At 32.3% G+C, this 25,063-nt stretch overlaps 1 protein-coding gene across 1 annotated transcript; it reads left to right on the forward strand.

The window, feature by feature from the left end:
* Positions 1-20,248: 20,248 nt before the first annotated feature.
* LOC117177324 (speckle-type POZ protein-like) lies at positions 20,249-20,953 on the forward strand. Its single transcript, XM_033367947.1, has one exon. It carries the CDS (start codon positions 20,249-20,251, stop codon positions 20,951-20,953), a length of 705 nt encoding a protein of 234 aa, XP_033223838.1.
* The last annotated feature ends 4,110 nt before the right edge of the window (positions 20,954-25,063 follow it).

Raw genomic sequence — 25,063 nt, forward strand, 5'->3', positions numbered from 1 at the left:
CTTGAGATTTAAAGATTGCCGCTTCAAAAATGATACTTTGATCGTCACCTGGTTGGAAGAAGTGTACCGAACTTGATTCATTAAAGCTGCTGGCGAATTACAACCTTGGGTGGGAGCTATGCTCAACTTGAACGACTGCAAAGACCACTCAAGAAGGCCAGTATATCTGCTAACTTGGATTCCTAGTGTATTTATGAAACCAACAGCAGAACAGCAGTACTTGAAAGGATAACAATCTAACCTTGGAAACGGGAGGATGGAAGGTTATCGATGTCAAGACAAGTAGTGAAGCTACCAAACTTGAAATAACTGCAGAGCCAGGAGTGTTCGAGAGTCTCAAGAAGATTGACTGCAGGCCTCGCCTGCACTAAGTGTGCCCCTATCAGTCTGAATTTGCCAAGATAAACATTCATGTCGCTAAAGGAGCGCCCACTATCTAAGCTAACGTTTCACAGCGGAACAAACGGCTTTTGCGTTAATGAAAGAACCTTGGACTTAGAAAACGAAAGTTAGAAAATTAAGCGACAAGAAGGCATTAGTCATTTATGTCGTTTTGTAGAAACAGCAAGGGCAGCACATTATGTCAGAGGTGATCTCAAATCTATTGGATTATCCAGGCTTTTTTCTAAAAAATAGGTGGCAATAAAGATTGAACACTATTTAGGGGACAGGCGATAACCTATCGTTATTTGCTAAGCGTAACTATAATTTGATTCCGAGGATCCATCATCAGAGGATTGGAGAAATCTGGTAGACTGTTTCTGCGTTAAATTATGGCTATTGCTCATTGGATCTGATTATAGCACACATTATTCGACTTTATCCTTCCGCTTTTCAGCTTCTTCGATAGAAAGTCTAGAACAAATTAGAAGGGGGTTCGAGAAGCATCCAAAGAAAACTCGTACCATACAAGAAGATCAAGAAGAGATTATTCATACGGAAAAGATTGCTCATACCGAAAAAGATTAGGAAGAGATTGCCCGTACTAAAAAGATTTTCTGATACCGAAGACGAAGAAGAAGAAGAAGAAATTGTTTGTACGGAACAAGAAATAAGTGCTTCTCTTGAAGCTGAAGAAAAACTGACGGTGTGTATCTCATCTCCTTTTCGTATCTTTCATAGTTTTATCGAAAAATGGAGTTTTTAAAAATTTTATTATCATTTTTGACAATAAACATTTGTTCACATTTTCAAAGTGAACAATTTTGGTTCTAATATTTTTTCAAAGCTCTTTTAGCTTTCCTGGAAAAAGATATTTTCGATTTCTTAAAAAAACAATGTCAATGGAGAGAACCAGAAACGTTGATCATAAATGACTGGTTAACGAACTGTTTCTTTCTTTTTATGCCCTAAAGACGTGTGCTGAAGCTCAATCCAATCTGATGAGAATGTAAATTATATTCAAAATACACCAAACTCTCGCTTTCAGTCCCCCTCACCTCGTTTTCGGCCAGGACGAGAGCGGTTGCGACTGTCACTTTGGAAGAACCGCACTCCGCGAGTACTCAGTCGACTAATGTGCCTAATACGAGAGTGGGGTGAAAAGTTTCCGGCCTGATAAGGAACAATTAGTAGACCAATACATTTCTCATAACGGTGCTCTAATGCACTGATGCTATTTTTATAGACCAATTCGTCATGTCCCTCAAAATACTCATTTACAGCATCGACGACTTCCTCATTGCTCTGAAATTTGTTGCCTCCGAGCCATTTTTTTAAGGTAAGGTTATAGATGATAGTCGCTGGGGTCCAAATCTGGTGAATATGGTGGGTGGGGCAAACGACCGACCTATGGGGAGATGCATTGTTGCATTTTTGAACGACTCTTAACAAACGCGGCACCCATCTAACACAGTGCTTCTCCATGCCCAAATATTTATGTAAAATATTGCGTACACGCACAGTTGATATCCTCTTAACCTCAGCTATCTCAATCACCTTTAATCTACGGTCCTTTATCACCAAATTATGAATTTCGTCGATAATTTCGGGAGTTGCGACATCAACGGGGAATCCTGAACGTGGTTCGTCAGAAGTTCTTGTGCGACCTTTCTTAAATTCAGAAACATACTGTTTAACCGTCGAATATTATGGAGAAGAATCTTTCAGTGTGTGATTCATTTCTTCTTTAATTTGAAGTGGTGTTAGGCCTTTTAAATAGAAGTATTTAATGACCGCTCGCTTCTCTGATTTTTTCATTTTTGCACAAACAATCGAGGTGTGTTATTCAGCAGGCTCTCAAATGTATACTAATAGAGCACTCGACTTGATCATTGGTATAGAGAATAGTGAGATATAGTACTATATTATACAAGCTAAAAATTAGACCTGCTGGCGTCATCTCTAAGTCAGCCAGGAAACTTTTCACCCCACCCTCATACCATACATTTCCATTGGAAACAGTTCAGGCGGCCCTGACTGTTTCCATTATGACCCCGTCGAATTCAGTTTAAGGCTATTATTTTATGTAATTAATTACTCAAAATTGGTTTATGACGTACACATTACGTGCTGAAGGTGCGACGTTATCAGTTGGGGTTAAGTGACAATTTCAAAAATATTGATGTTTGACGTCATCAGCTGGAGTTCAGTGACCATTTGAAAGATATTATTTAATTCTAGAGTAACGTTCAAGTCAGCAATTGTAAGTATAAATACTTTAATTTATAAGTTTTTTCGACATGGGAAGCTCTTACTGTTAGAAAAAGCATGTCTTACGTCATATCTCTGTTTTTCTTTGATTACAGGTGGACGAAACTGAAGAAATTTTCCGACTACGATTCGAATGTTTTATGTTTAAGTGTTTAAACATTAATTAGCATTTAGAATGAGGATTTTTGAAATCCTATATCTTATTTAGGTTATATACGGGCTATGAAGCCTGTGCAGAGGGGTGTTAACAGTGCGTAGATAAGGGGGACGTGCTGTATCCCGATAGTGGGGGGGGGGGGGGAAGACCGGTACGGGTTTAAGGAGACTCTCAACGTGAGGAGAAAAGAGAGAATATACCTCACGGAACGGTGGTTGCTTATAGGCGTCGGGGCGCTGGCTTGTTGTCCACTTTGCTCGGCCAGCCAAGTGCCGAGCCCTTTCATCCCTTGGGGCACGTTTTGTTGGCTCTTGGGTGGTGGCAACTGTACCCTCTTAGCCCCTCCTTTCATAAATAGTGCCAGGCCGTAAGATTGTCCATGGAGAGGACGAACGTTAGTTTAATCGCTACGAAATGTGGTCGGCGAGTGCGCCTTTGTTGTTTTTGTTTTCGTGTGTGTGTGGGGTGATAGGAAGTCTTTGGACTTCCTATGGGAGAATGAGGGAGAATGGGAGGAGGTCCTGAGACCAAGACGGGTGGGTCCGTCGTGGTTCCCTCAACCCGGAAGGTGCGTTTAAGGTGGTTGCGTCCGGATGTCCTGAGAGCGTAGAGCGGGTGGCGACAACAGTGAGGGGGGAAATTGTTCCGGTGTTTTGTCGGCACCGAGGTACAGCACGCCTTTGTCAGCGCTTTCTTCGGTGGTACTGGAAACCACGGGAGGTGATCACGGAAGGTGATCTCGGGAGGTGATCTCGAAGGCGTTGGGATCTGTAAACAGAGTAGTCTGCCCGGAGAAGGTAGCGCGCAAAGAACTCTTCGGGCGTCGATAAAGGGGATCCTTAGTGCCCTCCTTTCTTCGTCTAATCCCCGTTAAGGCCCACTCACCCTCTTCGTACAAAGCGGAAGCACTAGGGTGGTATTGTCCGGTGAAGATCGCGTCGTCCTCTTCCGCGGCAGCGGCGATTTTCAGCGCCTTGAAGGAGACGATTCGAAAGCTCATCCGCCTCTATTTGCAGCTGTCTGAATATTTCAGTGGTCCGTATCTGCTCTAGCCTGGAGGTAGAAGCTATTCCCGGGGGTGCCTCTCGAACTTTATTTACCTAGAGGAGATACAATGGGATATACAGCAGCTTCTGAACTCTGCCAAAGAGACCAGATGGATCTGTGAAACACACATGAGATGCAATATGAGGACAGGGATCAATGGAATGATCGATCAATTGGTGAAACTCGTGACCCGATATCGGAACCTAGAACATATTTCAAACAATAGACAAAAACGTGGTCTATTAAACTTTGTGGGTACTGCGACAAAGTACCTTTTGCTACAATGAGCGTCGAAGACGCTGAGAATATCAGCAAGGATATGACAACGAGATGGCCTAACAAAGTTGTAAAAATCAGCAGGACAATTGACCACTGCCATGAATGCCTTAATATTTAACAATCAAATATTGAACTCTTTATTTTCTATAGAAGTACATTCAGAAGAAACGTCGGAAATGAAATCCCTTCAGTCAGTAAAAAATAATATCGCCAAGGAAGTCCCTTACCCACTCACAGAGAACAATTACTTCCTATACATTCGCATCAGTACCATCAGCGTAGCTCTTGTTAATCAGAAGTTAGTGTACAAAATTCACACACCCATACCGGACCTAAACGACTACACTATCGTCAAATACACTACACTCGAATTTTATAGTTTATTCAATTACTATATATATGACGGCATACGCGACGACCCCATCGCTATATCACAAGATAAGACATCTTACACTTTGATAAAGAAAGAAAAATGCCAAAAAGCAGCAGATATGATTTCACGATAACTAACAATTTCATTTACAGCTTTTCCCATGGACATCAATGGTATCTCCTACCGCTGAATAGCCTCAAACTGATCATCAAATTCCCGAAAGAAGTAAAAATTGAAGAAACCATATCCCGAGGCTCTATCCTCACCCTGGAAGATCATTGTAGAGCTGTAAGCATGGACGAAGCCTTCATTGCATCCACACATTATTCTCGGGAGAAACCTGTAGTCGAAGAAAAAATACAGCTTAATTTCTCGAAAATAGAGTTGCAAATCTTGTCCAATGAAATACCATTACCTTTATTTTCCAGTAAACACATTAACCTCCAACAATTAAAGCTTTCAGCCCATACTTTAGAAACAGGTCAACAAGATTACGAGACGCTTCTGACCACACGACGCAACCATTCCTGGTGGAACATAGGCACGACATGGTTAGAACGACTAGGATACACCAGTCTAGCTATCTTAATAATAGGACTGCTATGGAGGTGCGGTCTAGGACGACTCACCCACGTCCCCCTAACCTCCACACCATGCGGCAAGGTCATCTACCGGAACCGAGGGCCAACGACCATCTTCCACAACCCGGCGGCTCCAACTGCAGCCCGCGTCGTATACAACGCCGCCTCGCCTTCTTCACCCCTATTCAAGAATAACGAGGATGTTATATAATCCCGGAGGGTGGAACTGTGACCAAGACCACTATCTGCATCACCAAATGAGTCACCACCATCTATATAAACCGACTGGCCTCCTGACTCGGTGTCACTCGCTTATGTACTCTTGACGGTGACCCTCTGTCCAATTAAACCATTATTCTCTTAAATAACTCCAAAGTCTTCCGAAACCTAAATATCCTTTTCCCTGGGATTATTGCAACCTTTTTTAAAAAACTAATTGGCAAAATTTCTAGATCACACTCTAAAAGGAAAAATGTCTCCCTGCTCATTTTTTACATTTTCTTTCAAATTTTAATTGCTCAAATAGCAAAATATATTCTATAACACTCGTTCATTAGATTATTTAATTTTCTTGGCAAAATCAATATCTTATTTTAGCATAGCGTCATGGCCATGATGGGATAGGTGAAACTTTAAAAAGGGTTAGCATAGTTGGTGGATATTTACATGTAAATGCATGTTTTTTATCGCTCGAAGACCTTTCAGTTTCATGAAATAAAATAAAACATCCAAACCTTTAAAGTTAGAGTAGCCGAATCTGATCAATTCAATCTGATTTGACAAAAGAATTAAATATAATTGCGCATATGTATTCGCCACTTGAAAAATATTATTATTTATACATTTCTAACTTACTTTTATATTTTGAATATTTTTTGCTAGAAGTAGTATACATTCACATGTTAATATGTACCAATTTTGCGAACCTTCCTGATATTTCCACCCATCCTGTCATGACCGTGACCTTATGCTGAAATACTAAATCGCCTCAGATTATAAAAGACGCTAAATTTAAATGATCAAAGATACTCGCAGGTCAAAGTAATCAAAAGTTTTCTGTTAACAAACAGTATATATTTTTAAAAAAAGTATATGTTTCATTAATTCCAAAGTGTATTTGAGAAAATTCTTTTACATTATGATAAGTACGTACCTATTTGCGGTGCTAGTCACTTGAAATTGAGTTCTAAATTAGGAAAAATATAAGTACCTACATACGAAAAGTCTCCAAGTGATAAAGTGTTACAAAGGATTAGGTGTGACAAAGAAAAATGTCTTCCTCCTTACATTTGACCCTTTCTCATAAATTTTCAAACGCCCAAATAGCTCAATTTATTTTGAAATATGTATGCGTGCCTCCCTGGTAAGATTTTCGGATATAAATTTATTCCGAAATCTGTATTCGAACCATTCAGAAGAAAGTTCTTAATTTCGTTCAATACAAATCGGTTAAAAATAATTCCGAATATAATTTGAAACAAATTTTAATCTGAGTCCAGATTGAACTTTGTTCGGATTTGAACATTTTTCGGATTGGTTCGGCTATAGATTTCGAAATAAATTCCTATCCGAAACTTTCGCCAGGGCTATATGCAGTGCTAGCCACTTTAAATGAAAGTTAGAATTTTCTTCAAAATCTTATGTTCATAAAAAAGAACCTTTTTCAATTGCTTATACTGCAATATTAAACAAAGATATGAAAATTCATTCCGAAGATAAAATGTGGCATTGTTTCTCAGCTTTCAAAACAAGTATAATTAAATCCAAGTTAATTATTTAAAAATTAAAATTATTTTCCGAAAAAAAGATCCTACTCTTTCTTCACCCCATTGGGAATCGAACCACAAAACTTCCGATTTCCGGTCAGGTGCTTATCCAACTAAGCTATTATAGGGATCAGAATAAGAAATCTTAATTCAAGAAAATAACGCTAAGTTTCAGCTAGTTTTTAATGGTACAAGTAATTATTTTTAAATGAATCTGCTATATCATCAAAGATGGTACCTTATCGACAGTAGATCAATCCTCCAAACCATGAAGGCACAAAATCTACACAATATCGATCAAGTTAGGAATCTTCAATAACAGAAAATGCCTAACGTTTTAATCAGACTAGATGGAAAATAATATTTTCAAATTAAAATTATTTCTTGAAACAAAGATCCTACTCCTACTTCACTCCATTGGGAATCAAACCACAAAACTTCCATCTAGTCTGGTTAAGACGTTAAGCATTTTCTGTTAAGAAAGATTCTTAACTTGATCGATATTGTGTGGATTTTCTGCCTTTATGGTTTGGAAGGTTTATCTACTGTCTGTAAAGTACTATCTCTAATCACATAGCAGATCCATTTTAAAATAAATACTTTTATCATTAACACATAGCTAAAAATTAGCGTTATTTTCTTGAATTAGGAGTTCTTAATCTGACCGGAATCAGAAGTTTTGTGGTTCGATTCCCAATGGAGTGAAGAAGGACTAGGATCTTTTTTTCAAGAAATAATTTTGATATGAAAATATTATTTTCCATCTAGTCTGTTTAAGACGTTAAGCATTTTCTGTTATTGAAGATTCTTAAGTTGGTCGATATTGTGTAGATTTTATGCCTTGATGGTTTGGAGGGTTGATTTACTGTCGGTAAGGTACCATCTCTGATGATATAGCAGATAAATTTAATGATTTTTCATGAATTATAAACACATGATCTAACGCAACTTCACAGGTAAATTTCATATGGTTACCAAATGTACATCGGCCTAATGGGTCTTATTAGGTATACTATTTTTGTGTATTGGCTATTATCGGGTCGGATAAATTAACTCGATTAGATAGAACCAATAGACCACATTTTTGGTCAAAATATTAAGCTGTTTCAACTGCAAATCTCCCAAAGAATCTAATTGAATAGATGAAATATTTTGATTCTGTTGACATTATTTTTATTTATCAACATGAGAAGACATTATCCAATTGCTTTTTAATTAGTGCTTAAATCTTATAATTCGAAGACTTTTTGAATGGAGATTTCAGAATTTTTTATAAATAAGAAAAATATATAATTTGAATCATGGCAGATAATTCAGATATCTTCAAGAATATTTTGAGATTCCTTGTGATTTTCTGAAACCTTTGCATCTTATGCAATGTATCTGGGAACAGCAATTCATTATGTTGAAGTGACTAGAATTTTGGTTTACGTAAATAATAAAATGAATCAATCTAGAGCAAAATGTTTGCTGTATTCTACTAGATTTTCGTTAGCATTATTTGCATAATTCAAATACATCGCACACCTTTGCATATGTTCTTTTTACTTATAACACTATCCTAATCTACTACAGAAGCTTCTAATCACAGCTCCTCAAGATTATTATGAATCGCTATTCTTGAAAAATGAGCAATTCCCGCATGAGCAAAATGTATAGAATTTAGAAAGATTTAGAAATATTCAAGATTTATAAGTTATTTGACAAAAATTTTGAATAACCAAAAAAGAAATTAGCTTATTTAAGTCATTGTAAAAATTTTGTCGAATGATGCAGGTAATTCCGAAATCTGTAACAGAATTTTTAGAAGAAGTTCATGCAATTCCCTTAAAATCTTCTGAAGCGCGATTAATATATCTTAGAACACAAATTCAAACTTTTGACGTTACCATAATGTGACATTCTTTGAACATACGAACAATGTCAACTGAATCGAAATATTTTATCGATTTTTGTTCCAGAGTCTTTGGGAGAATAATAACTGAAACTGATTAATATTTCAAACAAAAATGTAGCATATACAAAAAAAATATATAGCAAATATAATTAATCAACTCGACCCGATAATAGCCAATCCAAATATCTTATATCACTGATTTAACCAATTATGTCGATCTACATTTAAGGACATGCTCTTCGTGACCACGTGACCAAACTAGTCCCGGATATGAGCATTTTTTTTATATTCACTGTGTCCACACGGATTGAGATATCGTGTTTAAAATTTGACAGATTGAATAAAAAGCACTAAAGAACCTTTGTATACATCAATGTTTATAGTTTTAAAGAAAGTTTATTTATATATTGACGAAATAGGATATTACCATTCGAGTTATAGAACTTTGCAAATAATTTTGGGTTTGATGTATTTCGGATTTTGGTTCGCATATATGGAGCACTGACATAAATTTTGGACTAAATCGTCTAAACCTGGAAAAAAAATTAATGTAAGCAATAAAAATTGCACATTCGTTGCAAATCAACAAATAAGTATCTGCATACACGTAACCTATCAATCATTTTGAAACATTTCTAGCGATTTCTAGCGGAGATAAAAAGAAACTTTGAACGTCGATAAAGTCGACATCACATGACTTTAAGTTCATTTATAAAATTTTTTTATGGAGAATGATATTGTGTTCAGGATTTAGGAAGTTATACCGAAAGCACTAAGGAACGTTTGTATATATCAAAATGTTTATAATTACGAAGAAAGTTTTCTAGTGAAATACTATAGGAATAGGAAGAAAACTTTTAACGTCGATAAAGTAGATGCCTCAAATAAAAAAAAATCGAGGAACATCTTAGAATGGGATACTCGAAAATCCGTCTTAAGTCCCATCTTGAGAAATGTGCATCTTCAGAAAATAATTAAAATTTTCTAATGGTTATATATTCTTGTGGATTTTTTGTACGATGTGAAACAATTCTAAGAATAAAAATAAAGTTTCGCCCGGGGGCGAAAGACAAGGCAAGTCCGATGATCAGTCACTTGATCTCGACTTTATCGACATTCAAAGTTTCTTTTTTTCTCCGCTAGAAATCGCTAAAAATGCCCAAAAATAATTATAGGTTACTTGTGTGCAGATATTCATTTGTTTATTTGCAACGAATGTGCAAATATTATTGCTTATATTAATTTTTTCTAGGTTTAGACGATTTAGTCCAAAATTTGTGTCAGTGCTCAATATACGCGAATCAAAAAATCTGAAATGCATCAAACCAAACATTATCTGCATTGCCTTAATTGAAAATCATACACCATTTTCCTACCATGTTGCATTAGCGAATTTCTTTCTAGTTGATTAATAATCTTTCTATACCGTTTCCTAATCTTGATTTTTTTCCAATTTTCTGAAATTCTGACATTTTGGCAATGCGTTATTTTTTATATTTTATAATTAAAGAGCAATAATGATTTCCCTAATCTGCAACATTGAAAATCCGAAAAGCATGTGGGGTTCCATTAAAATTTCCTACAGTCTTTACAAACGTTTGCGATGTATCTGTGAACACAAATTAAAACTTTTGTCGTGAACAGAATTTGGCATTGGTTGTTTTATAAATATAACGCCTACTGAATAAAAGTATTACACCTTTTCTTTCAGGCTCTTTTAAATAGTTATAATTCAAACTGCTTCAGATTTTAAGCAAACGAGTTGCCTGTTGATATTAACAAATTTAAATTATCTGTCCGACCCGATAATAGCCAATCCATAAAAATTACGCCACTGATAAAACCCATTAGGTCGACGTATATTTGATAATCATATATTATTTTCCTAGCTAGTTTCATCAGTTAAGTTTTATTAATTAATTTAACTCCTTTGAAATTAGCTTTTAAATCGTATATTTTAAAGATTTTTATAATAGAGGGTTCTAACTTTTTTATAAATAAGGAGAATGACTGAATTTGAAGTATGGATAATGCAAACGCAACGTGTCGGTGAGTCAGCTCTGCTACATCTTGCGTAGGCCAGCCTCATGTAGAACCGAAAATGCACGAGCACGAAGCCCCCCCCCCCCCCTTCCCAACTTCACGATTCGTTTTCTGTGGCTAACTGGCTATTTAGAGGAGTTTTTAAGTAAACTGAATATCGCAGGGTGTAAAGAGAATTAAATTTCAGACAATTTTGCTATGTTCTATAATTTTAGAAAAAAATAAGGAAATTAATTCTTATCAAGCCTTCTTGCGCAATTCTGGTTGCACATTTTTTAAAAATTTATTTTGGTTTAAAAACTGTGCTTTCAAATTTGCGTAAGTTTAGGAGATATTCAGGAATTTTGAAGCGATTCGAAAATAATTAAAATTTCTAAAGATTTTTTAAAGAATTTTTTAAGGTTTCATGAAAATGAAAAAAATTCTTTTAGATTTCTACGAATAATTAATATAATTTTTCATTTTGAAAAATGCATTTTAAAAATTCCAATACATTTTAAGCTATGTATAAAATGGTCAATAAAGAATCTGAAGATTTTAAGGCAATCTTTTTCATTTTGCCCAATTTCAAAGGAAATCAGGAAAAATTTTAATAGTTTTTAAATGATTAGAAAGCTAAGAAGGTCCAACAAGATTAGAAACAGAACTTTTTCAAGATTGGTAGGAAAATTTTTAATGGCTTTTTATTTTAAAAACGTACTTTATGAGAATATTAAAAAAGGTTTTTAAACATGTGAAAAGATTTCGTAAAATTTAAAAGAAAAGTGTAGACAATTTAAAGCAAAATGTTTCAATTCGGTAAGATTATAATAAATAGATCAAAATGGAGTAAATGCAAGAAACATTAAGAAGAGTCAAAGAGATTCAAATCGAATTTTAAACTTAAATTCTGTTACAAACTTAGATTTTTGAAGAATTCAAACATAAACTTTAGAAACTTTAAAGGAATTCCAAAAGATTTGAAGGAGATAAAACTATATTTCTTCACATTCCTGGGAAAAATTTAAACGATTATGAGTCAATTTTTTCACATCTTAAATTAAGAAACAAATTCTTATTTTCCTAGTTTCCTAGAAATAATTAAAATAACTTTTTATTTCGAAAAATTTATTTTAGGAGATTATGTTAAAGAATTTAAAAACATTCAAAAAGACCTCAAAAAATGTCAAAGTATCTGAAAAATTTTAAAGGCATTTTTTTTTTAATTTTGCAAAATAAAAAAAAAATCAGGAAAAATTTGAATAATTTTTAAAGATTAAAAGACCTGACAAGATTAGAAAAAAAGAGCTATTTTCCTAATTATCGTGTGAAAAATTGTAATGCTTTTTTTATTTTGAAAATGTGATTTAAAAGAAAATTAAAGAAGATTTTTAAACACATCATACATTTTCCTAATATTTCGAAAATGAGTGCAATAGGTTTTAAAATCAACATTTTTTAATTCGATAACATTACAAATTTTTTTCAAATGTAAAATAATCGAATAGATTCAATAAATATTGAGTAGAATTGATGAGATTGAAAAATAATTTAATGTTCAGAGGAGTTTTAGAGACGTAGGATAAACTGATTTAAAAAACGGAAAAACCTACAAATTCTTGTAGAAGAAGAAGTAAGATGCGCCTGGAAATTGTGTACACTTTTCAGTCCTTAAAATTAAAATTCGAATGATTTTTTAAAAATTACTTTTAGTATATTTCTTCTCAAGCAGAATCATCTTTTTTAATCGCAAGAGGTTCAATTATTTCTAATCAGAATAAGTAATTTCATCAATTTTGAAAATTCAAAAAAGGTGACTTGGAATAAGTGGAATGAGAATTGAAAAAAGTTTATATTGATTACACATAAAATTTCTTGAATGATTTCTAAAAATTTGGAAACATAAGAAATTTTAGTATTTAAATACACTTAACATTTAAGATTTTATATTAAATTTTGATAAGATATAATAGATATGTATGTAAAATGAAAAAATCATAACAAAACTCGATAAACGAAGGACTTTCAGATATTGAAAGATAATGAAAGAAACTCCTTGGGAAAAATTGAAAATAATTGTTTTGGAATTGGTTATAACAGAAAATTGAAAGAAGATTACAAAACATTTTTTACTATTTCCTAAAATGTTTAAAAAATACGTAAAATGTTCTGAAGCAAAATGTTGTAATTTTTCCATATTACTTAACTTTAGAACAATTAAGGAACCTAATTCTTTCAAATTTGAGTAAGTTTAAGAGATATTCAAAGATTTGAAACGATTAATTTTCGAATAATTTTTTTCGAATAATTTTTAAAGATTAGAGATTGGAAGGTCTGACAAGATTAGAAAAACATAATTATTTTTCTGATAATCGTGTAAAAGTTTTTAATAATTTTTTATTAAGAAAATGTACTTTAAAAAAATTGAAACAGATTTTTAAACACATCAAACGATTTCCTAAAATTTAAAAGAAGGGTGTAGAAGGTTTAAAAGCAAAATGCTTCAATTTGATAAGATTAAAAAGTTTAAAAAAGTAAATAATCAAGTGAATTCAAGAAGTATTAAGTAGACTTGATAATATTCAAAAAAATGTAAACTTTAGAAGTGTTTAAGAAACGCAAGATAAACTTTAGGAGCTTTAAAAGAATCTCGAAAGGTTTCAAAAGAATAAACATACTTTCTTAAAATACTGAAACTCGAGAGAGTTACCAATATTTTGAATAATTCAAAACGCTTTAAATATATAAAAAAAATAATACTAAAATAATACTTATTTTATTGTATATGAAATCTTTACAAAATATTCAATGCCTTAAAATACTTATCTCAAAATTTAGCTTTTAAAATTTCATTTTAATTGTAAAATAATTCTAATTGAAATTGGAATTGGTCGTGAAATTTCAAATAAAAACTGTAATCTCTATGCATTTATTTTTTCAATTAAAAATAATAATAGTTTTATCAATATTACCAAAATTTATTTACACATGATACACATTGATTTTTATTTTTAAAAATTCCTATAAATGTAAGGTGTTTTTTAAGTTTTACGATATTTGTGTACCATGTTTGACCTTAGGGGATAGATTTAAGGAATAAAATTATAAAAATATATCCATTAGTTAGTAAAATACTATGAAGAATCGCCTTTCAAATTATGGTTGAAGTTGAAGAAATAGATATTTCTCTCATCGTTTTTCAACATATGATTTTTCACTAAACGCAAAGCAGATTAAAATGCACTTTAAAAATAAAAATAAGAAATTTCGGAAATTCATGCAGTTTTCCGTTCAGAAAATTCCACCCATTTTAAAATAAAATTCCTTTCCACACCACATTCAAATGAAAATTTTAGAACATTTTTGTCAAATTATTAGTCTTTTGAATGAGGTCAAGTTAATAACTTTTTGGCTTTTTCTCTTAAAATCCTCAAAATTGTGATTATAGCCTAAAATAGCATGAAAAGTGATGTATCAAAAAAGAACGTAGAGAACTTTACATTTTTTTATTTTATTGTATTTAAAAAAATATTAGAAAAATTGGAGTCTTTTTAAAAGATGTTTAGGACATTTAGAAGTTTGGAAGATATCAAAGAATTTTTGGAAAAGTTTGAGAAATTTTTTCAAGTCTTTAAATATTTCTAATAGGTTTAAAACAAAATAAATTCCAAAAAAATATTTTTAGCTTGCTACATTTTTCTGTAAATTTTAAAAAAGCATTCAAGACGTAAGAAACTTGACTTATATAATATTCTAAATTTCTCAAAGGAATTTTAAGAAAAATAATTTTATCTCCTTGAAATCTTTCGGAATTCCCTTAAAGCTTCTAAAGTTTATTTTTTTGAAATCTTTGAAAATCTACATTTCTGGAAAGTTTAAGTTTAAAATTAGATTTAAATCTCTCCCATTCTTCTAAATATTTCTTGAATTTACTGGATTATTTACGTTTTTTAAAACTTTTTAATCTTCTCAAATTGAAACATTTTGCTTTAAAATCTTCTACACTCTTCTTCTCAGTTTTAGGAAATCGTCTGATGTGTTTCAAAATCTTTAAAAAAAAAATTTTTTAATACATTTTTGTAAATAAAACTTATTAAAAATTTGCAAACGATTATTAGAAAAATAATTTTTTTCGTTGAAAATTCCATTTTTTCACTGAAAATTTAACTAGTCAATTTTTAATAGAATACTTTTTTTAGTTTAGTTTAGTTTGTGAAATCGGAGCATAACCTCGAAATAATGACAGATAGGCCCGGCATGCTTTTTATACTTTAGATTGATTATTCTTTAACAAAAAAATGTTTTGTGTTTTTTTATGTTTATCGCTGACAGTGTCGGCAGTAATAATTTAAATAATAATTGCTTATTGTCAATTTAACAATCATTACTTTATAATCAGTTTAAGATGTCAAAATAAAATAATTTTTTTTAAATTGGAATTAAAATTCCTGCTTAAAATTTCTCTTCTAGATTTAGTACTGATACGCTCCTATCTTTAGAGAGTCTTTAATTTATTTCAGTGGTTGATTAAACCGAATTTTGAGATGAGATCCAGAGAAAACATTTTCGAAAATAGAATAATTAAATAAAAAATTGAAATAAAAACATCGGCCTAAAATTTCTCTTCTAGATTTATTACTGATACACTCCTATCGTCAGCGAGTCTCTAATTTAATTTAATGGTTGATCAAATCAAATTTTGAGATGAGGACGAGAGAAAACACTTTCTAAAATAAAAATAATCCCTAAAAATTTTATTAAAATTAATTACTGCCGACACTGTCAGCGATAAACATAAAAAACCACAAAACATTTCTTTGTTAAAGAATAATCAATCTAAAGTATAATAAACATGCCGGGCCGATCTGTCTATATTTCGGGGTTATGCTCAGATTCACGTGTTTGTCCTAATCGCTGTAAGTAAACGTAGGTAAAGTCAATTTAAAGTTTACACATGTAATATTTTATTTACTTTATTTCATGCATATCCTATATCCTATATCCTACTGGAAGCGCAGACTATTATTACTATTTTATAGTATTTGTCAGTCAGCAGACATTCCATAATGTTATTGGCACAGAAAAAAATTGACGTTTACTTCTCAGTTTACATGTCTCACTTCATTATTAATTAAACACTTTTATTATTTGTAACTACTATGTAACATAACCTATATTGTTTTGACACTTGTATCCATTTGAAGTGTCGAACGCAACCATAGAAACTATGATAAACTTGATCCGAAGATGCATGGACTTGACCGAATGGCTGATCCGAATGCAACTTTAAAGGCGCGAAATATGAAAACACCCCTGTACAATGGCTTCTTACCTGCTGTCGTGAAATTCGGGTAGCTTCAAGTTCGCCATGTATGTGAGCCACAGCGTCTCCACCCTGTATATATGTATGTATGTATATGTGATAATGAACCTTTTAAGCTAATTAACGGATGGCATGAAAAAATGGGGAGAAAAGAAAAAGTTTGATTTCTAAATTCCCTAGAAGATTATCATAACAAATTTTTGCATTTTCTTGATAAATCAAAGAATAAATTTTAACAGCATAAAAAATAATGGAAAATCCAAAAGTTACATTTTTTCATGCAACACTTTCACACTATTTCAAATATTCTCAAATATAATAATGCATTTTCAATATATATATAATTTTTAAATTTATCAAAAAAATCATTAGATAAAAGTTCGACTTTTTAAATACTATGAATAGCCGTACAGAGAATTCTTGAATTTTGAAAAAATGATTTAAAAAATATTCAAAAAGCGCTCACTTTTTGAATTGTTATCCATAATGCCTGGCTAACGAACTTAACCTTTAGTTTAGGACACTTAAAAAGTTTACTAGAGGCCAATCTAATAGAATTATTTTTCAAAAGTTATCGTGCTGACAGACAGACAGGTATAAATGCATACAGACACATTCGTAAAAACCTATTTTTCGGATTTAGGGGGTCTCAAAACATGGACATTTGACAAAAACTGGGGGGATGGGGCGGGTTCTTAAATTGTGAACATATCTAATACCTTCTCTGATGAGTATGTAAAAAAAGACATTTACAAAAATTTTTTTGCTCTTCCTTCGGTGAAAAATGTTATCTGTTTATTTTGGCTTAGCTTGTCTCATGTGTCTAAAAATTGGATTTTTGTAATTTCAATTTTTTTTTATAAATAAAACAAAAACTACGTGTGCTATAAAAAAAGTGATTAATAACAAATTTGTAGCTATTTTGTGGGTGCACAATATTTTTCTTATCATTTTTTTCCTATCTTGCATAGTTTGATAGCAAAATGCAATTTTTTATTTTTATTTGGTATTCGTGCCGTCAAAATTTGAATTTTTCCAAAAAAAATTTTCATGATTAAAGCCAAAACTACGCATCCTATCAAAAACTGTTTGATTACAAATTTATAGATCTTTTCCAAATACACAATTTTGTTGTATTTATCTTTTACCGCATTTTGCACAGTTTAGCCGAAAAATGCAATTTTTGGATTTTTCATTATTTTGTATGCGGTTTAAATTTAAATTTTGGATTTTTCAAGAAAATTTAAAAAGTTGTTATGATAATCTCGTAGGACACTAAGTTTAGGACACTAAACAAGTGTACCAAACGGCGGTCCGGTAGATTAATTTTTTCATAAGTTATCGTGTTCACAGACACATTCAAAAAAACCTGTTTTTCGGATTTAGGGGTCTCAAAACGTAGATATTTGACAAAAACGGGGGGGGGGTCAAATTTTACACAAATCTGATACCTTCTCTTGATGAGAATGTAAAAATCAATTAATTTGTCATGAATAATGTTTTGGTAGTTCTGTTTTTTGTTCGAATCGTAGGAAATAGCATGTAGAAAATTAAAATAAAAGGTACATTTTTTGATAACCCACACACGAGACGAATAAGAAAATTAAAAAATATAAGTTGTGATGAGAATGTGCCCATGCAGCGGGCTGATTTTTTATTTTCAATATAATTTTTCGCGATTAAAACGCAAAATACGCATGCTATCAAAAAGTGATTTGAAACAAATTTGTAGATATTTCGAAAATACACCACTTTTTTTTCACCATCTTTTTACCTATTTTGCACAGATTAAACGCAAAATGTAATTTTTGATTTACCATTATTTTTTTATGCTGTCAAAATTGGAATTTTCGATTTTTCAAGAAAATTCAGAAAGTTGTTATGATAATCTTGCATGACATTAAAAAAGAAGCGTTTTTCTTCTGTTTGGCTGTTTTCATATCGTGCGTTATTTGGCTTAAAAATGTTGATTTTCGTGTGTTTTTTGGGTTTTTGTAAATGCTATAACTCTGGTAAATTTTGGTTTTATAGAAAAAAGTCATTGAGATAAATTGTTCGCCTGTTTGAATACTATAAACATCCGTAAAGAAAAATTGTGAATATTGAAAAAAGTGGTCTCAAAAATTTTCAAAATACGCTCACTTTTTGAATTTTTATCCAAAATGGCTGGATAACGAACTTGATCTTTGCTTTAGGAGACCTAAAGAGTATGCCAAAGGCCAATCCGATCTGTTAATTCTTTCAAAAGTTATCGTGCTGACAAACTAAAAATATTCAGCCACGCACACACACACAGACACGCTTAACAGGCCGATAGAGCCACATTCGTAATTTTAATTTTGCGTAACTTGGTAAAGAAAAATGGTAATTGAACTCTGCGTTTCTCAAATTAAAGATTAGGAGCAGTACTATATGATACAACTAAAGAAAAATCTCAAAAAATTGTGTGTCTTCTGTACATAACCTCAAAAGTAGCCAAAAACGCCATTTTTGGGTACATAACCTCGAATATTCCAAAATCCTGACATGATGGGCCAATTCTGACCCTGGATTCGGATTCTACGTAAAAATTGACTTCGAAAATGATCCTCCACTTTCCAACAACTGACATGACCCCATTATTTGCAGGCCTGTGTAATTGAACTCTTATTATTTGTAGAAAAAATTTGAGTATTTAGAAATTTCGAAAAGATTCAAAATTAATTAAAAATGTAAACTGATATTAATTAATTTAAACGAAGTGTGTGAAAATTTTCTCAGAACTTCCAAACCTATTTTAAAATGAATCGAATTTTTCCTGCAATTTTTTGAAAATCCTGCAAATGAAAAAAAAACCCTTAAAATCTTCCAGAGACTTTTTTGACAAATTTGAAAATCTCTTAAAATCTTATCAAAAATTCTGTTAAAATAATTTTTCAAAATGAACATTTATTTTCAGTGTTCCTGCGAATATTAAAACAACGTTTTTATTATTTTTTAACCTTTCACAATTCTTAAAATGTTTCTAATTTTTTGAAATCTGCGAAAATCTACATTTCGTTTTAAATTAAGTTGTGGGTATTTTCACCGAAATTTCGGTACGAATAGCCGAATGACAAATTCAGTTAATTTAAAAAGTCATTTAGAAGTTCTGAGAAAATTTTTTAAATAATTTTAGATTTGAAAAAATTGAAAATAACTTCTAGATTCCTCAAGATTTTCAAATAAAATTTTAAAGCTTTTCAAGGATGCTTAAACTATTTAAAATGAAAATAATTCAACTACTAATCAAAGAACTTTTACGTTTAAAAATTCTTTAAATTTTTTCAGCCTAAAATAAATTAATAATATAATTTTAAATTTTTTTGAAATTCATTGATTCATTCTTTAATTTATAGTATTGCAAATGTGAACGTGGATTTAAATTTTCGTAACTTAATCAAAATCTGTGAACGCTATTATTTATTAAGGTTAAAAATTCTGAATTTTGCTAATTAAATTCATTAAGGTTAAATTATTTAGTTGAAAACTGTTAGTATCTTCCTGTTTGTACGTGTTTATTATTGAGAATTTAAATTAAAAAATTTGGAATTAAAAAACTTGTAAACTTCAATTTGAAAATTAAAGCGTGCCACTTTGAATGCTTTAATTTGTCGTTTATTTTTTATTACCTACATTTTTCTGTTTAGAATAGACTTCGATTTTTTAAATTTTATTAGCCGGGAAACATTTTTGCGAAACAGGAAATGACCGTGATTTTTTCTCTTCGATTAAAACAGTCACCCTGAGAGCGTTCGCCATTTTATTGGAGACTGTTAGAACAGCCTTAAGGCCTGGTTATGAATTCCTGGTAGTAAAAATTATTTCTTGTATTTTTACATATTCTTCTAAAAGTATAATTTCATCGTAAACAGTTTCAAGTTTGAAAAAGTTCAAAGTAAAGCAACAATAATTTCAAATATAAATAATTTTAAAAATAGTTGGAAGTGTACATTGAAATTCGAAATTTAATTCTGAAATTGGGATTTGCTTGAAAGCAGAAATACTTTATTTTATCAATCATTCGGCATACATTCTCACCGTATTAATGAGTGACTGGATAAAAGCTTTTAAATTAAATTCAAATCATTTGTAAATTGTTGCAGTGTGTATTTACTTCTTCTAGGTGCGCCATGTCCAAAGAAAATAGCGCAGATGTAGAATCCGTTGATGTTATTAAGGATTATTGTTCATCAAAAATGAAGTTCAAAACTTACAGTCTCAAATGGACCATTAATAATTATGATTTTGTTAGTAAAACCGTAAAATTACTTAAATCGTCTGAATTTCCCTTTAAAGGAAAAGAAACAGAAAAATGGTACATTGAATTTAAACCTCCGGAAATAAGCGAGACCAATGAAAACAAATTTTGTATTAGAGTAAAGAAAAAAGAGAATGGGCAATCTTACGTATGTGGTTCGATATCATTCATTGGTTCTTCTGGAAAAATTTATTGTCCAGACGATTATAAAGGTTTATGCAATAGCTTTTATTGGAAGACTATAACTGGTAAACTTCTCAACAAAAACTTGCTGTGGAATGAAACGCCAGGAAAGACCTTAATAATTCTTTGTGAAATTCTCGTTCTCGATACCACTGAAAATTATTTGTACCAGGAAATATCGATTAAGCCTTTCACCTCTGAAGATTTCTCTCAAGAAATGTCAAAATTCTACCTCAACGACCAAACCTTCCAAGACGTCACCATTTTTGTTCAGGAGAAGGAATTTAAAGCTCACAAAGTTATTCTTGCCGCGCGCAGTCAATTTTTTGCCGCGATGTTTTTACATGAGATGAGTGAGACAATTAAGGTCTGCAAAGCGACTTTGGATTTATAAACATAATAGATATTTATTGGACTTTTTTTCCTCTTTAATTTTTATCTTTATCAATACCAAAAAACAGTGTGTGTGTGTGTGTGTGTGTGTGTGTGTGTGTGTGTGTGTGTGTGTGTGTGTGTGTGTGTGTGTGTGTGTGTGTGTGTGTGTGTGTGTGTGTGTGTGTGTGTGTGTGTGTGTGTGTGTGTGTGTGATATTAAAATTAATTTTGCAAGAAATGACTCGTTATATTTAATTCTAATGATATTCTCATCCATACCCAATCTTATTTTAAGTCTTCCCCTGAAATTCTTCCCGTACTTTTTCATTGCATGCATCCAGTGGTAACGTGAGAAATATTGAATACTTCTGGATCCCGTTTTTGTCCTCGCGTTTTGAATCTCCACCGCAGTAAAGTTATCTCTTAAATTTAATCCCTTTCTGTACCTAGCGCCGACAATATTTTTCTGAGTACCAAAAAGCAACCATGAAATAGAAATATTTTAATCTATTTTTAATTAGCAAATTACGCTACTTTAGCAGGGTGACAAAAAATAAGCGTATACAACATTTTTTACTAAAAAAAATGTATAATGAATAAAAATGAAAAACAAACGGTTAAAAGTAATAATTTAATGCTTAAGGGCATGTGATACTTACAGTTTCCCCGGCTTTTTCTCCACAAAAATGAAAATTTTTAAAAACTGAATTCGGAAATGATATTAAATATCATGACGGATGTCCCCGGACTCTTTTTCGAGGGATAATAACAAAAAAAATTCATTATGCGGAATTAAAATTTTATGTGTATGCATTATTTTGAGGTTACGTCGTTTTTAATCTCTGCCTTTCCGATAATCTGGAAATTACTTATGAAATAAACTTTTTTGATTGCCTGCAATTGAATGCGATATTGAAAATTTTTTTGATAAAAAATACACAAAAAATGTGTGTGAGGACGTCCGTTAGCGTGTTCCCTTTCATTTCCCAGATTTTGAAGGCAAAATATTTCTTATCCTAGGAAAAAAGCCGGGGGAATCTAACACTGAAAAAATGGATACGATTTCCTAAGCGCTATGCGAATTAATCACATTTTGATCAATTAAAACTTTTTTTAATTAACCTACAAAAAAGCTGTGTGGGGACGTCCGTTAGCATATTCGCTATCATTTCCCAAATTTTTAAGAAAAATATTTATTATTCTAGATAAAAATCCAGGGGAACCCAAAACTAGTAAAACCGGCAATTTTCTAAGTATCACATGCCCTTAAGTAATACTATTATTAACTAGTTTCTAAGTGGACATCCTTAGCACGAATGCACAATCTCAATCGATTATCGTAATTCTCGGCTACGGGCCGCAGCTCCTCTACTGTTATTCGATCCCACTCTCGACGCAACGTTTGCTTCAGGGACTCCAAAGTCTTATGACGCGTAGCACAGATCCTTGCCTCTAGAATCGACCATACCTATAGTCCAAATGATTAAGATCCGGTGAGTATGGTGGCCATTCTTGAGATGTCATGAAATTCCGAAAATGAGCCTTACACCAATCTTTGGTCTTTTTTGAAACGTCCATTCTTCATCGCAAAAGTGCTGCTGGCCCAAAGAAGTACTACAGCCTCCAAGATGTGTGAGCAATATACATCTTTGTAGATTTTGACTCCTTTTTCGACAAAAATCGGGGATGTCTTGCCACTCGTGCATATTCCACCCCATACCATGACAGATACAGGACTCTGTCGATGTTCAATGACGGATGATGGTCCAAGAGCTTCTGTAGACCAATTCCTATCCTTTTGTCGGTTGTGCACTTGTTCAACAGTAAAGAGATTCTCATCTGCGAAGACAATTTTTTCTCTGCCCGACGTAGACGCAAGCGACATCTTTGAATGCGTACAAGCTTGTTTTCATCTGTTATCAATTGGCCTTTTGAAGCTTGTAAGGTTTGAGTCCAAGTTCTTTTTTTGCTATGAGGCGCACCGTCTCACAATTAATATTCACCTCGCGAGCTACTTTTCTCATAGAAATCTTTGAATTACGCTCTACCCGTCTTTTGATAATTTTACGGTTTCTGGAAATGTTGACTTTGCTTTTTCTTCCTCTTTCTGGACTGTCACCTTCATGGCCAAACTCCTTAAACCGTTTGATTGCACGAGAAACCAGCGAACGTGCAATGCCATGCTCCCGCGCGATCTCGGAATTGCGTTTGCCCAGCTGATACAATGCTATAATATCTACACGATTAGTTGACATCGTAGAATAAACAATTTAACGTCACTCGAAATACACAACAACAAAATCGTATGTACTTTCGGACACGTAGAATAATAAAAAAATTTAAACAACGGACACTAAGTAATCGTGTTTTTCAAATCGTGTCTGTTTGTATACACTTATTTCTTGTCACCCTGTATTTACTGTTTTTCGAATAATAATGAGGTAAAAAGCTTTTTAAAACTATAGCATTGGTCGTTTTACGATTTAAGGATTACTTTCCATACAAAAGGTTTAGGTAGAAATAATTTTTTGTGGTTTTTATCATGATTTTCTATTTTTCTAATGAATAATATTTAAACAAAGCAAATATTTTACGATAAAGAGATATATTCTTATATACAATCCAACTAGATTTTGCAAATTTTATGCTGTTTGAGCGCGTTATAATGCTCCAAACAAAAATTTTGTTTTTAATTGATTGGAGGTTACGTCTGGCAGCTCCAGTCAGACTTTTGAGGGGCAATTGGGATATTTATTTTCACTGCCTAATGAGAATAAAAAAACGAAGAACATAAACAGCATTCTTAGGGAAAAACTTTAATACCTTTTAATGCAAGGCTTCTTAACAGGTACCCAGATAATGATACCGGAGGAGAAGTCTAATATTTGGGTCTATTTTTATCATTATAAATAAAAGAATTTTTATGAACAGATTTACAATTAATTTTTTTATTACATCCTTCTAACTTAAAATTTCTCTCTGTGAGTTTTGTTGTGAAAAATTAGTTAATTTATCATCGATCAACTGGTGAAAAGGTATATCTCGAATCTCTGTTTCTGGTAGTAGGCCAATCTCACCGGTGTCTGAGTTCACTTGAACCGGTTCACGACCATATAATACTGTATGATATAATCTTAATAAAACACCATAAGGATTCACTTTCCCGACGATGAATTTATCCGGTGACACTAGTACCCTAGCGGGTAGGGTAATTCTGTAAAGGGGACCAATTTCTTCTCCATACGTTATTCGGAGAAGCGCGCGAGTTTTTACGTCTTTAATCTGATAGCCAGTAGAAATAGGATATTTCTTTAAAACGGAATAAGAGGGAGGTGGAGAAGTAGGTGCAGAAATTCCGGTAATTGTTGTAGTTTGGCGAAATAAATACGGGCGGGAAAATCTTTGTCCACGATTAGAAATCATGAATCGGATGGCGTCTGACCCTGATTCTGAAACACATATAGAAATGGATTAATTTTGATACTTACAATATATTTTATAAAAATATAGGGTTCTTTCTAAGGTCAGAGAACATCTTAACTACAAAATTCTTTGAGATAAAAAATGTTATTAAAAAGAAATCTTACAACTGAAATTGGGCAACACACTCTTAAATTTTTCTAATAATAAGAAAAAATAAAACTAAGTCAAGGTGGACGCTATATGCCTACCTTTGTAAAACGAAAGTAAGCATCCTCCGACCGGAACTATAAGGATTTCTAGATTTTGTGCTCTGTTATACGAAGCCCTAACAAGAGAAAGAATGTGACCTCCAAATCACCTTTCTTCATTTTTCTGTTTCTTTTTTATTTTTATCCTTTGTAAATCCTGACCAAAAAATATTCACAAGGAACCCAGTGGGCACAAAATTTGGCGACGTCTTTACGACATCCTTACGACTTCTTTACGACAAATTTATGACATCCTATGTCTATGTCGTTTTGCTTTCTTTATGATATCGTAAACACAAAGTCAGATCACACGATGTCTTTATTAGGCACAGTGGTGTCAGAACACGGATATCTGTCATGCGCAGTAGTTATTCCTTTACATTTTTAAGTTATGTAACGCAATGTGTCAATTTAAAAATAAACAGAAATCACTACTGCCCATGTCAGAGTTATCGACGT

The sequence above is a fragment of the Belonocnema kinseyi genome, chromosome 1, assembly GCF_010883055.1.
Source record: "Belonocnema kinseyi isolate 2016_QV_RU_SX_M_011 chromosome 1, B_treatae_v1, whole genome shotgun sequence".
Taxonomy (NCBI): domain Eukaryota; kingdom Metazoa; phylum Arthropoda; class Insecta; order Hymenoptera; family Cynipidae; genus Belonocnema; species Belonocnema kinseyi.

Bases quoted from the DNA above. Each gene is read 5' to 3' on its own strand.
- LOC117177324 (XM_033367947.1), top strand. From the start codon at position 20,249: ATGTCCAAAGAAAATAGCGCAGATGTAGAATCCGTTGATGTTATTAAG.